At 32.6% G+C, this 16,285-nt stretch overlaps 1 protein-coding gene across 4 annotated transcripts in view; it reads right to left on the bottom strand.

The window, feature by feature from the left end:
- Positions 1–16,285, bottom strand: part of LOC105200437 (visual system homeobox 2) — a 56,617-nt gene that overhangs the window by 20,905 nt on the left and 19,427 nt on the right. For 2 of the 4 annotated variants that reach the window (XM_039448502.1, XM_039448504.1), the window contains exons 3-4: positions 5,306–5,396; positions 2,825–2,954 (exon numbers count right to left, since the gene is read on the bottom strand). In XM_039448502.1, the coding sequence (XP_039304436.1) occupies positions 2,825–2,954; positions 5,306–5,396 (221 nt within the window). The remainder of the gene's footprint in view (positions 1–2,824; positions 2,955–5,305; positions 5,397–16,285) is intronic. The other 2 variants (XM_039448503.1, XM_039448505.1) reach the window with 1 other exon arrangement.

The following is a 16,285-nucleotide window of genomic DNA, read 5'->3' as shown; positions in this document are numbered from 1 at the left end:
TCAGATAGATTATATTACATTTTTATTTCTACGATTTCGTCAATAAAAATTAATAATTCTCGCTGAATATAAATTATTTTTAAAAGAACGAAGCCGCCATTTCTCGATGTATTAACGTTAAAGAATTTCTTTTAAACCTTTTTTCCTTTTTTAAAATTTTTCAAACAAATTGTATACCAATTAAATATTTATCAAAAATTTACAATTAATTCTTAAAAAATTAATTAGATATACGTAGAAATATGGATTCAATGCAATACTTGGTATTGCATTGTCATAAACTTTTTTTACTCTTCTAATGCAATTGAATAAGCATGTTTAGTGGAGCTAGGGAAATAACAATTAAAGATGTGATTATACATAAGTACAGTATAATATTACAAACATAGATAAATTAAAATGATTGAAATGGCGTTAAGCGTTAGCCGAGAAATAAAACGTTAAGTACAGCGTTTTGAGTAAATAAACATAATCTGAAGATTAATGAACAGTCTGTTAATAATCGTATAAAAATTGAAAATTATATAATTCAAATAATCGATAAAAACGCTGCGTAGCATCTGAGTAAGTCAGTAATCGAGTGAAAGAAAGACAAAGACAAATTCGAAAGAACAAAATGTGCGAAACGGAACGAGAAGGAATGAGACACGAAATGAGCGAGCGAGAGAGAGAGAGAGAGAGAGAGAGAGACGCCACTCTCCGCAGTCTCCGCGCAAAAATATCCCCGTTAACGATTATCAGCTCCTCTTTCCGTCTCGCGCCTCGTTATATTGTGTCCCCGTCGCGCGCGCAAATTTAGAAACAAAAGACGGGTGGAAAGCGCGTTCTGATTGGCCGTCCGGACCCTGACTCCTCTCTCTGATTGGCCCGCGGGACCGCACCCATCCTGTAATGGCCGCTTTGTCGTTCCCCGGCACTCTGTGTGTACGCGCCTGCACGCTTCAAGCAGCCTCGACAACCCCGTGCCGTCACGATTCCCCAACCCTCCCCGCTTCCAGTCTCCCTTCTACTTGGCTCACCAGCCACCCCCGCCACACGCGGCAGCCGCCCTCGTACTTGGAATTATATCAAAATATAATCACTGGCTGCCGCGTACAGGTTGCGTGCATATGTATATGACCGTACGCTGGGAACGCTCATTCACATATATACAGAAGTGTCCGAGTCGTGGCCCGTGGGCCATTTTCTCCCACTACATATTCTCCCTGTTACCCCTGGTCTGCGATGCGAATCGACAAGCGTGATAAGTTAGTGGTAGTGGAGGTGTACAAGCAGGGTGAGGAATCTCTTAGTTGAATCCACTTGGGCACCTCTGATGTACGATATACGCAAGCTGCGCTGTAATGTGTGTACATACGCACGTAATCAGGATATCATAGATGAAAACTGCATATTGCGATACTTAAAGAGCTACTCTTACTCCCTTTCTTTCTATTTTTTGTTTTGTTAAAACAGTATATAGGGAAACAAGGGTGCTGGTAGAATGTGATGATGATACAATTTTCAATTGTACGCATATTTTAGTCTCTGCATCTCTCTCTCTCTCTCTCTCTCTCTCTCTATATATATATATACTTTGCTTCACTTGAACTGTGTTATAAAAATCTACTGATATAAAAACCGATAACACATAAAATTTTTGATATTTTTTTTCCATCAACTTATAATTATAGTCGCGCGAGTAATTACATGTGTGGAAAAGCTCATGAATAACTAGAAATCGTTTATAACAAACATATTATAAGACATTCTGCTTTTCACATTATGTTTTTATAAATATAAAAACTGGAATTGGTTCATCAAAGATTGCTTTTAAAAAGTCATGTTTAATTATAAGATAGATTTAACAGTAATTTGCGAAACTTACTTATTGCTACTAATGCTGAAAAAATTCCTTTGTCAGAGCACAGTACAGATCGCGTTATAGAACACTTGCATACCTCCACTTGTGTGGAGGTATTCAAGTGACGTTATTCGCTTATTAAAATTATTCGGAGAAATCTTGTACAATAGCCGAATGAAAGATATAGAAAATATAATTTCTCTCACATTTGTATCAGACATATGTGCAGGATGTTGTTTCGCATTGTATGAAGAATGGGCTGAAAGGGCAATATCGTGGAGAAATAGAAACAACTGGGAAAGAGAAGAACGAGAAATGTAACGAGAAGAAACGAGAACGGGGGGTAAGAGAGTAAGAGGGTGGGGGGGGGGTTACTAGAAAAAAACAAGACAGAAAGAAAGAGAGAAAAAGAAGCTTTTGTTCCAGGTTTGCCATGTGGAAACCGATATCAGCCTATAATACTACTCTCCATAGATTTGCAGTTACTAAAAAATTCTCTCTTTCATAGTCACGGCTTTTGATGCTATCTGCATGCTCCACCTTTGACGATAAACCGCTGACTATTGCAAAGCCACCTCCAAACTTGCACCCGCAACAACATCGTGTTGATAATTTTCTTGAAAATTTTCAAGAGAGAAAAGTGGTCAGGAAAGATCTAAATTGATCTTATAGATAATCTTTTCGATAGCACAAGTGGCACGAATCATTTTCTGTTGGTTTAAGTTTTTGGAAATAAGTCAAGTTCAAGTTGGAAATGTTTTATTTATTGTTAGGAATTTATTGTTAGGAAGGCTTCATAGAGATTTTAACAAAATTGAATTTTTAATAGCGTTTTAATTTTGGTTTTAATATTAACCAAATATTAACTTACTTGAACCCTATGATTGTTTTAATGACAAAAATGCTCAATTCAGTTTCACCTCGCTATATAAAATTATCGCAATTTACACGCGGAATATAAATGCTTTAATTTTCGCTTACCTGTATCCTGTCTTCGGGTAGATCAGTCCTCAGGCTTAGCATCTCGCGAGCATAGACGTCAGGATAATGGGCTTCCTTGAAAGCAGCCTCCAGCGCCTCCAGCTGCTGTGACGTGAAGATCGTCCTGGAGCAACAACCACATGAACCTAGTTATATGCCATTACAGAGCTTCTACCTTAAATCTACCCTACTTTCTCGTAAAAGACCAAAAAAAAAATTCAAATAATACGTTTGACGTTTATATAGAAATATGAAAATCTTTATTAATTATACTCAGTTAGCAGAGTAACTGTTAGTGAATAATTTAATAATAAACATATATTTTTTGCGACAAATGTATCGGATTAAAATACTATACACTATAGACTTTTAAATCTGAGTCAAATTGGAAATTCATAAACATTACATCGAATTAATTTTTACCGAATTAATTATAATATTATATACAATTTTCTCGTGCAGAATAATACATCAAATATCGAATATTAAGAGATATATCAATAAATATTGTATACTTGGTATACAATATTCACAGATATTACATTATTTACGTAATATAATACTTTTTGTTGAAAAATACAATATTTATGTAAAAATATATTATATGAAAATATTGTGTTTTTCGGCACAAAGTGAAATACATAGATGTTGCGAGATTATTCTCAAACAACTCCAAACGTTTATGAGAAAGAAATGAAAAAAGAAATTTTGTATATAAAGATTTTATTATTTCTATTATTTAATTATTTAATTGTTATATTATTTGAGCGTAATAATAATATTAATATTTATACGAGGATGATAAAATAAATGTGCAATTTTACGTTGGCGATAATATTTATATAATTTAATCATCTCGATAATATTTTCGAAATTACTGTCATTCTTATTAAATATTAATACGATTTCGCATCAGCCAAATCTATTTTCCTAAATGGCCACTGGTATATTCCATCATTAGCTTACAATTAGTTGCAAACGGGCATACGTTATGTCAATGTGGATACGATGTAGAAACCGAGGAGAGACGAGGCGAATGCGTCAGTAACCAATAATTACTTGGTTTCTTCTTCTTTTTCATAAGCAAGATGTATAACTCCGCAAGGCGCGATAGACAGTCGGTGGTAGACTGGGTAGACGAGTGTCCAGCCAGAAGGCACATATGCGCGTGATACGACAGAAACTGGAGAAGCGAATTTGACGGCAAGATGTCCAATTAGTCTTGCGATTCGACAAATTGTAGGTTGCACGGAGAACGAGCTGGCATCTGCCTTTGTGGGCCGAACGAAAGCTTCGAAATTGAAAGTCATTTCCCGGACGATCATCCGCTCGTTAAGCGGACACGCGAAAATCGTCGACAATTTTGCTTCAGTTTTGTGCGCTTGTCTGAAGACTGCCGTGTAATCCCTTCGAATTCTATCAGATTGATTTCGAATCTTTCAACAGTGTGATAATGATGTTTAACTATCAAATGTGTTGAAATAAGTGCTAATTTAATGTTTCTAATATTAGAATATGTTTTCACAAATAATTCTAATTCTCCTTTTATCTATTGCAATTATGATATCTACAACTGCCCTCGTATATAATAAAATATTGTTATTACAAATGTGTATAACTGTGCAAAATATAAGATTCTCTTTCCCTAAATTTATTTTTTATATTATAATATGTAAAGTAATTCCAACTTTTGAACATAAAATGCAATATCTATGCAATATCTATCATAATATTTCTACATACGTAGCAAAATATTTTTTAAATTTAAATTTTCTTAAATTATTTATTAGATTAAATAAATTAGTATGATTACAGAGAATCGATATGAGATAAATCTTCACGTAACGTTACTGACTAATATGTACTCGTATAACATGATTAGCTCTTTTGTTAATATAACATATTTAGTCTATCTTTGAGTATCTATCATACAGAGAATTTTAATGAAGCTAATATTGCTTTAATTTAAATATAATTTTGTAATCGTATCTAAACTTTTTGTACAGTTCAATATATATGTATATTGAAAACAAGTTCAGCTTCCTTTAACCATTAAGATATCGTTATCTCTTGCAAAATTTATATTGTTTACATTACAGATGTTGATTGTGTACAGGCAGTTGTTTTAAATAACATTTCATCGCGTACAACGTAATAATTTAAGAGTTGCAAAAAGTTTATGTAATATTTTATTTTAAATTTTGAATTTTACAACTAAAATCATTTTAGAGTAATAATTATTTTCAAAATACTCCGTTATTACTTCAGAACAAGAAAAAAAAATTAGAAACTGTCAATATGTAATAATTTCTCATAAATGTAAAATAACTTTTAAACTTTTAAATGTATTTACTGACTACAAATTGCTATCAATAGGCACAGACACTTTCATAATTAAAATATTGTATAATTTTTATTTCATGAAAAATAACACGGCCTAAGGCGGAAAACGCAATATTAAAGTTTCTGTCAGAGACTCACCTATGACGGCGTTTTTTCTTCTTTTTTTTACTGAAACCTGAGAGTCCATCTACCGTGAAGTCTTTCCCTGATTCTATGTTGTGTCCTACACCTGTAACAACAAAAGAATATTAAGTATGAGCATTTAATATGATAATATTTATAATTCTTGTACAAGTGTAAGGAGATAAAATTATATTCATATATATTTATTATTATTATTATTATTATTATTTATCATTATTTTGTTGCGTATCGCAATTTTATTCTTTTGCAAAAGATTTAAAAATAAAAACATAATTATAAAGCAAAACAAGCGTTAAATTAACGGAATTAACGTTTGCGCACTACAAAAATCAGAGATGTGTCGAGATTAATGTTTTACTGAATTCGCAGCTCATTATTTGATAGCATTATCTGTAATTAATGATTATACAGCTCTATATGTTGATGTTGGGTGCATACATCACGTATCAAATTACCTATTATACCAGACTTGGCAATGATTCGGGCCCAGAATACCAATCTAGTACGTGTCTAAAAAGCGAGTTTTGCATTTCCGTGATTACTTCTTCATCAATTCATTCCTTTCCGTGTTTTACTTTGCTTTACTATGAAACTATATAGATGAAACTAAATTAATATTTCATACTTAAATTTATTTATTTAACACTTGCTTTCTTACGTAAAAAGAACTATAAGTAACAGAATTTAAAGTTTAATTTATAAAATTTAAAGTTTTTTTAGTAGAATTGTTTTTTTTTTCCTTTACAAAAAATAATTAGTGATACAAAACATATCGATACACATATTTGAAAGGAGAGTCGTATATCTGAAAAAAGGGAAGAAGGGCTAAAAAAGAGAAAATCTTTCATAAAATAAAATTTTCTATAGCAATGGTATAAAAAAAGAATATATCTCAAAAATTCTTTATGATAAGATTTTATCTCATTGGTTATCTCATTATATTTTCCAAAACTTATTTATATGTACAATGTTTGTATGTGTACAAGTTGCAATTGATGCTTATAGTAAAATTGCAAATAATTGAGCACTAATGTTAGAAATTGTTGTTCAAAAATAATGATTAAACGTTAAAAATAAAAACTTTAGAAAATGATTTCAAAAAATTGTATTTATAATTGGATTAATAAGTTATTTCAGCTGATTTCTCAATTGTCCGCTACATTTTTATCGAAGCAGTTGTACGTTTATACAGTTATAATGTCCTGCATGCAGTTATAATTTACTAAGTTTCTTTAAAACGCATTGTCGCATACACAATGGCAATAACAGCAATTTTTCCAGCAAATTGATGCGCAGGAACGCACGATGCACAGCACCTGTTCAAACGAAATCCGACTGCGAACAAAATCCGTTGGCTAAAAATAATTATCAATTGTAAATTAATGTCGAATTAACGAGCGAGAAGCAGCCCGAAGCGTTGCCTATGCGCACAATGAAACTCTTCCCTAAGGGTAACTCTCGTTACTACCATTCCCGCTGATACTGCCGGTGGCTAATTAACTAGTAATTAAGAGCTAAATTCCAATTATGCGTGTCCCTCGACTAATTGGAGTCTGAAACGTTCGCTGACGTCACCAGTAGTACATAGGACATTGGTCGGCAAATTTTTCTCACTTATTCGACATTTCAACACGGCTTACAGACGTTTTTTTAATTATGATGAATATTATACAAAGTTCTTTCTCAACATGCATAGATTGGATTTTTATTAATAATAATAAGTAATGCAAACTTATTATGCAGCACTTGTGTTTGCAAATATTTAAATGTTGTATTCTCAGTACAAACAAATACAATCAAGGAAAAAAAAATAGGTATTTTAAGCTCAGGCTGCGACAACGTTTATAGTTGCGCGATGTATTGTTTTCAGATCTGTAAAGAGACCTCTTTAAAGCCCCTGATTGCACATTGCCTTCTTGTTCCAAATCTTTAAATGTACTCGTTTACTTCAAACCATCAAATCAATCATCCCGCTAACATCAAAAACATAATATCACGCTAGAATAAATATTTTTATCTAGATCAGAAAATATATTGTATTTTCTTATATTAAAGAAATGAAAATGAAAAGAAAATAGCATTAAAGGAGTATATGTCACATATGTAGTCAATGTGTCAAAGTATCACCAAAAATTTAAAAATTTTATAAATTGTAATATTATTACGTTTATTTGTTTACTAAATATAAATACTACAGCATGAAAGGATGAAAATATTTATATACATGAAAATATTTATATTATTGTATATGTTCTTAATCATATCAATATTATGATTTTATAAAGAAAATGAAAATCTTTACTATAGTTGTGCCATTTCTTATAAACGAATACCAAAAACCCTGCGTATATATATATAGATGCAGTAAAAAATTGTTATATTATCCACTTTTGTGCTAGTTGAATTGAAATGTCAAGTCAAACTTTACCAGAAAGTATTCATTATTATCTAAAGTCTCTAATGAATTTAGCATCAGCTTTATCATTTGTTATTAACTTTGAAAAATTAACAATTCGTCATTCCACTTTGTCATCTCACTCCCCTTTCTCCAACTTGTTTGCAAATTTGATGAAAAAGTAGTATTATGAATTAAATCGAATTTTTTACATATACTAATAAAATAAATATTTGTGCAAAAACTCATTTGGATCACTTAACTGTTTAAAAGTTTTTTTTCTGCCTAAAATTGCAGCAAAGTAAAGTCATTTTCATTGCTCATTGGGTTTTCTTTCCAACTGGTTTTTTAGACCAAAATTCAAATATTCGCGACTAAAATAATTTGTCGTTAATTAGAAAGAAAAAAAGAATAAACCCCTGTTGACCTTTAGTTAATAAATTTCGATAATTTTTAGCTAATATTAAAGAACTAAAAACATTCTTACTTTATTAATTTACTGAAATTTGGCATTAAAGAGGTTGAATTAAAAAATCTAAAATTATCGTTTGAGTTACCGTAGTGTATTGATTATATTATATGGCTAGTGTTCAACAATGTGAAAGTGATCGATATCGTGTGTACATGAGAAAATGTCTGAGTAAATGTGTCACATCGCTTAAGTAGGAGTACGCAATCGAATCGATTAATTAAATCCAGTTAGCTATTACGCGATCAACTTGGCGTATGCACTGACGTGTACATCAATATGCGAAGCGTTAGCCAGATCGTCTAATTCATCCTGGACCTCTAATATCCTCGATATATCGCAATCTCCCTTCAGAATTTCTTCCCCAAAGGGTACAAGCTCTCGAAAAATAATTACTCGTTCAGTCTCGCAACCAAGTATTGGACATTGAAGCTCTTATCATATTACGTCGGCTTGTTAGAAAGGTATCGTAATACATCCAATTTTATGCTTGTTAATATAAATTATATTTAAGGATTTATAATGATATCGAGAGTAATTTAAAGCTATATTTGTGATGCTTTGTTAGAATTGACTTTTGATATATTACGAGCGAAAAATATGAAATATTGTAGCACTATATGCCAAGTTTTATGTATTATACATGTTTATATAATTGACCATTTTATTAATTTTTTAATTTATACGGCTACTAATCTTAACTGCTTCTAATGTACTACGTTTTCAATTATTTCTTGTGATAAGTCTAAAATAAAGAATATCCGTTTCAAATCGTTCGTCATATAACTAGCACAAGATTTTCAAATTATGAAATTAAATAATAGATAGGATATTAGATTAGATATTAGATCGAGCCATTAAAAATGAACAATTCAAAGATTGCCTCGCATGTTAAAAGAGGGATATCTTCCTGGCTAAGTGTATTCGCATGATATATACGTTTTACGCGTTCGTGGAAACCGGGGAACCCCGGAGTATACGTTGGCGCAATGATCAGAGCAAACGGGGGGATGTGCGTGTACACGCGGAAAGACCCGCGGAGAGGGTTGCCACCGGTGGTGTGACGTGGTGGGTTACGCTCGTCCGCGCCTGATGGTGTGCGTCAGCGGCGCGGCGTGGCGCGGCGCGGCGCGGCGCGGCGCGGCGCGGCGCGGCGCGGCGCGGCGCGGCTCGGCGGCTGCGGGATGGTTGCCGGATCGGGGGTGTACCTGTGTTCGTAGCAGGCCGGTTACCAGGCAACCGACAATAAGGAACGTGGATGGCCAATGGCGGCCCTCAAAATACCCCTTCGTCTAACACGGCTTGTTTCCCGTGCTAAAGAGCGAGACAGACACAGGCTTTCGCTTTAGTAGCTGTTAAGGCCTTAAGTTTCGCATCGCTTATGTCGAAACCTGCTCTCAGAGCTCGAGACTTTTTAGCCTTTCGGATAATTGATATTCTAATTCAATGTTGTGTACGTCATTGATAATTATCAAATTTCTTATCAAAAAAATAAACAATTAAAGATGAATGTCCGTGTTTTTATCGCTACAGTGGATATCGAGTTTAGCTGAAGAGAAAACAAGTTTTCCTCTACTAGAAATTAGCGTAAAATTTTATATCTAAAACAATTATGTTTATCAAATCTTATTTTTTTTATTCGTTAAGACTAAGCAATTTTTCTATATTTTTTTTCTTTTTTTTTACATTTTTCTTTCTTACGTTATTTCAATTTTATCTGCGAGACATTTTCATCTTTTCATTTTTTTATTTTCGAATGACAAATGTGAAAAAGCAGTAGAGAAAAAAATGCTTTTTAAAGATACAATGTTTGAATGTAATATTACAAATTTTTAAGTATCAAACAAAACTGTTAAGAATATAAAATCCTGGATGGTAATATTTTAACATATTAAAATTTGAACTCATATAATTCTCAACTTTACAACAATATAAATAAATTCCTTTTTAATGAGGATGTCTGAGAATTTTGATGTTTTTATATTAAATTCGTTATGAATGAATTGACGAGCAAGCTTTAAATTTTAAATCATTTTGCCATTTCCTACTTCGGAGTAACTTGAAATAATCTTTTGATCGTGTAAAAACTATTACTGCAGTATGTCCACTATCAGCTTTAAATAATGGGATTGCAGTTTGTACGACCTATGTATTTGCGTTTTTGTCCGTCTCTAGTAGTAGCTTGAGAGACCAAGCATTCCGTTTTACGTACATACATGAAGATCGACGTTTCGGTGGGAGAGAGAAACAGAGAGAGAGAGAGAGAGAGAACGGAAAAGAGAGAACGAGTTTACCATCCAGCAAATGGAAACGCGTGAAGTGTTACGAGCGAAGAAGGGCGGCACATCGTCGTGTCGTTGCACAGTGGGCCGTGTGTATGATGGTCCCATGGGGTTGGTAGGAGGACTAAGGTAGCGTGTAGCACACCCTTGGGACATCTTCTGCTATCACTTGTCCGCATTAAACCTGGATACTAATCCCGAAATTTAATTTGGAAATCTTTTCAGGCCCACTCGCCACGCCGTTCGCGATGTATACGAGTCGCAAAGACATTTTAGACTGTGAATTACCCGTTCCTTTGTATGTGGTAATTGAAAATTCGTTTTCGCCCTCTACCTTTCTCCCTCTTTGCCTTCGCGGGATAAAAAAGAGATAAATAGCCTTTTGTTGATTCACGTGAAAATTGCCTCGTCGTAAGGTGAAATGACTCAAAACCCGAACACACGTTTCTTCCTACTATTTTATCAATCGTAACAAAATACGAAAACATGACTGAGAAACTATGTCTGAAAGACAAATATGCAATTAAATTAATGAATTCTTGTATAGAAATAGTTTTACATAAGAAATTATGTAAAACTATTTCTATACAATTTTATTTTCAAAGCAAATTACATCAACGTTATATTACTATATGTAACTTTTTTTTTAGTACGAAATATTCGTAACAATGATTACGGATAACTACTTCTTACAGTATTTTTAAAAAAACTCTTAAATGGTGTACATGTGACAAATATGAAGAAACGTTATTAGCGTTGTTACGCTGAGAAAAAAGTGTTTGGTATTTGTAATTGCATGGTAAAATAATTATAGTTTGGAGTACCATTTTTATAATTGTTATTGCTATAGTGTTTGTATATTATTAACTAACTAGTTAATAATTTTATGCTTAGTACGTGTTCTAATATCTATAAAATTTTACTATAAATTATGATAATTTTCAATATTAATATAGTAAAATAGCAAGATATGGATGGTAAAAATAAAACATTTGTACACTTCTATGTAGTAAATGCAATCGCAATTACAGTGAATTATATCAACTATTATAATAATTATAACTATTTTTTAAACATTTACTGACTATTTGCGTAATAATTGATAGCTATAATTTGTATAGTCACAATAACTATAAATACATAATTGGCGCCAAAAATGACTATGAATTATATTCATTTAATTATGATAATATTTCAGTCATTTCTTTCATTGCAGCATTTAGCATTACTGAGTCACTTATATATTAATTACAATTATAAATATAATTAAAGAGAATAAAGATTTTTATATGGAATAGTAGATAAAATTAATCTAATATGCAGAAAAAAAAGATCTATTTATAAATGTTACAAGTTATATCAGTAGATCGCTTTTGACAAATTGAGTTGCCCTAACAGCCCTTGATCCAACGAAATCTCATTATTCGTTGATTTTATACGCTGTCACTAACTTTAGTCACGCCTCACTGTCAGTCCCTTATTTCTCTTTCTTATTAGAAAGAAATTGTTGCAAACTTATTTTAATTTTTACATCCTTTTAATACGTGAATTCTTTACGTAGATTTTATTTTTACACTTATATTAATTAAAATATTTTAACACTCTTTTAATATCGAAGATGAGAAAAAAATTTGAGGTTATAATAAAGAATAATAAGGAAATACCTTTTTAAGGTACATTCTATTTAGCACAGATGTAATAGTTTGAGTAAATATGTAGTTTAATTTATAATAGATAATTTAATAATAATTTCAGGGATTATTAAAGGGATTATTAATTGAAATTAATCTTTGGCTAACAATTGTCGCCAAATATAGACTAGCACCGTATGTCGACGCATCAGCATCAGAAGCGTCGAGGCGCCAATCGCTGAAGCGTTCTTTAAAAATACATTGAGCTGGGAATTATTCATAGAGTACATGAAACGTGTAACGCGGTCGTTTATACAGTCGGAAGGGCGAATGGAGCGTATTCGAGCGTAGTCGAAGTCTAGATACATCCCGAGGGATGTTTCGGTGGATTAGGTACCCTCCACCCTGCCAGTTTTGTTGCACCGTGCTACAGTGCGTAAAACACTTGTAATGGACCGACCAGTAGCTTTAGGGTAAACTACTAATGCCCCCGCGATGTTTTTCGAGTCGGATTAATTTAGTCGATTCGATCGTCGGATTCTCTGGAGAGTCCGGACACGTTGCGCAAAAGACTGTGATTTTTTCCGCTTCTTATTAATTCTCATTTGTGCAAGTTATTTCCTACATTAGGGTTAATTTAAGTACATAAAGCCGGATGTTTCTCGAATGAAAGCGTTCAATATGAAGCGTTCAATACGACTAAACCGATTAATAATAAATTTCAAATACGAATGAACAGTTATCCACTTTTCAACATTTTGTTCCATTTCTCTTTTTCTTTTTTTTTTTTGTCGTAAATCTCACACCTTCCGTTTTTTACTTGCGCAATTCGGTCCATTCTTATTCTCGCGATGGTCACATTTCGAAATTCGAACCTTTTAAGAACAGTGTGTGTATGTGTGTGTGTGTGTGTGTGTGTGTGTGTGTGTGTGTGTGTGTGTGTGTGTGTGTGTGTGTGTGTGTGTGTGTGTGTGTGTGTGTGTGTGTGTGTGTGTGAATATTGTGATGTCCGTACATTCAAGTGTCAGGTACGAACAAAGAGTAAAGTGTTGATTGCCCGAAAACACAGCAGTTTTTTTACCGACGTTCACGAACTTATTTTATGCCTATATAATACTACAGAATACTACAGAAAGAAACGTAAAAATTTCTCAATTATCTATGTCTATGATACTGCTTTATTTTCATACGAAAATGGACAAATTAAAATAATTACATTATACATAAGAATAATATAAATAGACGTACATAAAAATTCGTTAAAATTTCCGATTAAAATATTTAATGATATCTTTTTTAGCAATGTATAGAGTATTAATAAGTTTTAGTAAAATTATATTTTAAATTTTAATTAATTTTAATTAATTTTTTTATAATAATAATACATTGAATTTCTTTCAAGAGGAAATCAAAAAGAAATGTGAGCATATTTAAGAGAAACATAAAAGTATGTTTATGTTATACACTAATAACAATGTTAACTACTAACTATAAATTTGTACACAAATTTTTTATAAATATTAATTAATTGTTATATTCAATTCTTACTACATATGATCAGAGAATCTTGCTAATATGTTATCACATAGATTAAACTCAAAATTTCATTAATAAGTTTAAATACGTTATTCTTAACGGATATGTGTAAAATTTATTATTTTTAATAAGCTTTAATATTTAGCTTATTAAAAATACTTGCAATAATGCTTGCTTTTAATATCAAAGGCTTTAAAGCTACAACTTGAAATAGTTAGTAAGTTAACAAATAAGTTTGAAAATCTCACTTTCTATTTAATCAGTATATTTCAAATATATTGGCTTATCTTACATTTTACCTGTATTGAATGTGAGTTAAATATCTCTGACATAATATTTAATCAAATCAATTATTATATCATATTAAATATAAAAGTAAAAATTAAACAAATGCAAATATTAATGTTTAAGACAAGTTTTCATACTGTCAATAAATAAATAATATCAGATAAAAAATATGACAGACTCAATGCATATTTCGAACAGGATATTTATTTGAATATTCGGTTAAAACCAAGTTTTTAGTTGATTGTCTTCTGGAAAACGAGGGACGCCCGGACGCTAACGTCTTGGCAATCCCCGAAATAAATTCACTTCCAGCACGTGTGCGGTACAGCAGTACGTAGGGTGTCCCTTATGTAATGTGCCAATGGAGCAAGAGAAAGAGACAGGAAGAGAGAGAGAGAGAGAGAGAGAGAGAGAGAGAGAGAGACGTTGCTACCCCTTTCGACTGGGCAGTAGCGGCATAAGTCAGGAATTCCTGGCACGCAATATATTGAGCGGGGATGGAGGCGCGGCGGTTATAAGCTATAGTCCCAGGCGTGGCATGGCATGCACAGCCATTTACTTCATTATGTCATTAAGCTTAATGGCCCTGGCCCTAACACGACTCTAGGCTATAGCTACTTCTACAGTCCGTCCCCATTAATTCCTCTCACTCTCCTCATCTCCTTCCGCTACTACCACTGTCACCACTGTCGCTGCCGACGCCGCCGCCCCACCACCACCACCACCACCACCACCACCACCACCACCACCACCACCACCACCACCACCACCACCACCATCACCACCACCACCTCCTGTCCACCCACCTCCGGTACACTGTCAGAAGCCATCCTCGCATCAGTCTCGCAATGAACATTGACTTTACATCAATGACCGAGGAAATTATCAACAATTATTGTGGAAAGGTTAGCATCCTGACAGCTGGACTCGCCAATGTTTGAATGAGTCGCAGCGATACATGGTACTAAGTAGGATTTTTAATAAGTGTACATAATTAGTTACACAGTTTAGGCATTTTTATGTATCGAATGTTACAGCACACATAGACGCGCGCGCATAGGCTTTTGAAAGAAATTCCGCATTTTACTTTAATTAATATTACACTTGAGTTATTAATTATGAAAGGTTGAACAATCTTTTAAAAGTCTTTTCACATTCTGACTATTTTTTTCTTTTTTACTTGTCAATATTAATATCCTTTTAATTTAGAAAAATTTAGATAAAATACTTGATAAAAGTGAAATGTACAATATTCATACTTCTTGTCGTTTAATGCTGATATTCAGATAATTTATCCTAATTAAAACAGTTATGTGTGAATGATATGGAATATCACACGGATGGAATAATTATGATAAATAATAGAGCTTTTGCAAATAATGTCATTAAATGTCGAAAACCGAGTGAACAGTGAATATACAAATTGAGACATTTCATGATTCAATGAATTCATAATTATTTGGATAGTGCACGTTGTATTTATTGTACCGTTAATATCATTACTTGCCAAAGTGCTAGAATTAACCATCTCATTAGTAGAAGGAATTTTAATCGCAAAATAGCATAAAATGTCGCCATATATTCGTAAAATATCAAATATTTGATATTGGAGAATCTTTGAACTAAAAATTAAAATTTCTTTCTCTAGAAAACGTATAACGTATCGTTACCGAATCAACAATCTCGATTGTTCAACTCCGATTGTTTCGTTTCAACATGTTCCTTTTTGCAATAATAAGAAATGCACATCTGTGCACACTTAATGATTATGCATCTGCTATTATTAACTGCTTAACTTGACTAAACAAAATTATACCAGACTTTATGAGAGAAAGTAGTCTATCCCACCAAGCACCGCGACACGGCGTTCTAAAGACATATGTAACGTTTCAGGAAAGTGTTGACTGCCGGCTGTTTTCTATGTAACTTAATATTTCTGAACTTGTGCTGCATATTTTGTTTCTTGGCGCCAGACAAAGTTACGCTTGCATATGTTGATCTAAACATAGCCTGCGAACCATCAAATACAGACTGAAGTGAGAGAAAAAGTATCAAGTTAAGAAAAGCTATTTTATTTTCTTAATATATCCTATAATTTTGCTATTATACTTGATATTTTTGCAGAATCAATAATCTTATACGTAATTTTTAAAAGATTTAATAAATTATATAGGTAATATAATGTGAAAGTAGAAAACAGTGCGATATTTATAAGAGCGATATTTCTTTTCAAAGAAATTTATTTTGAGTAAAAGCGATCTCCGAGAAGAAATATATTTCAAATAACACTGGTCGATACTGGTTTTGGGTTTAAATTAAACCAAATTGTTTCTAGTAAACTTTGATGTGCCGATTACGAATATGGCCCCGAAA

The sequence above is a fragment of the Solenopsis invicta genome, chromosome 4 (assembly GCF_016802725.1).
Source record: "Solenopsis invicta isolate M01_SB chromosome 4, UNIL_Sinv_3.0, whole genome shotgun sequence".
Lineage (NCBI taxonomy): Eukaryota > Metazoa > Arthropoda > Insecta > Hymenoptera > Formicidae > Solenopsis > Solenopsis invicta.
This window is presented reverse-complemented; position numbering and strand designations above follow the sequence as displayed.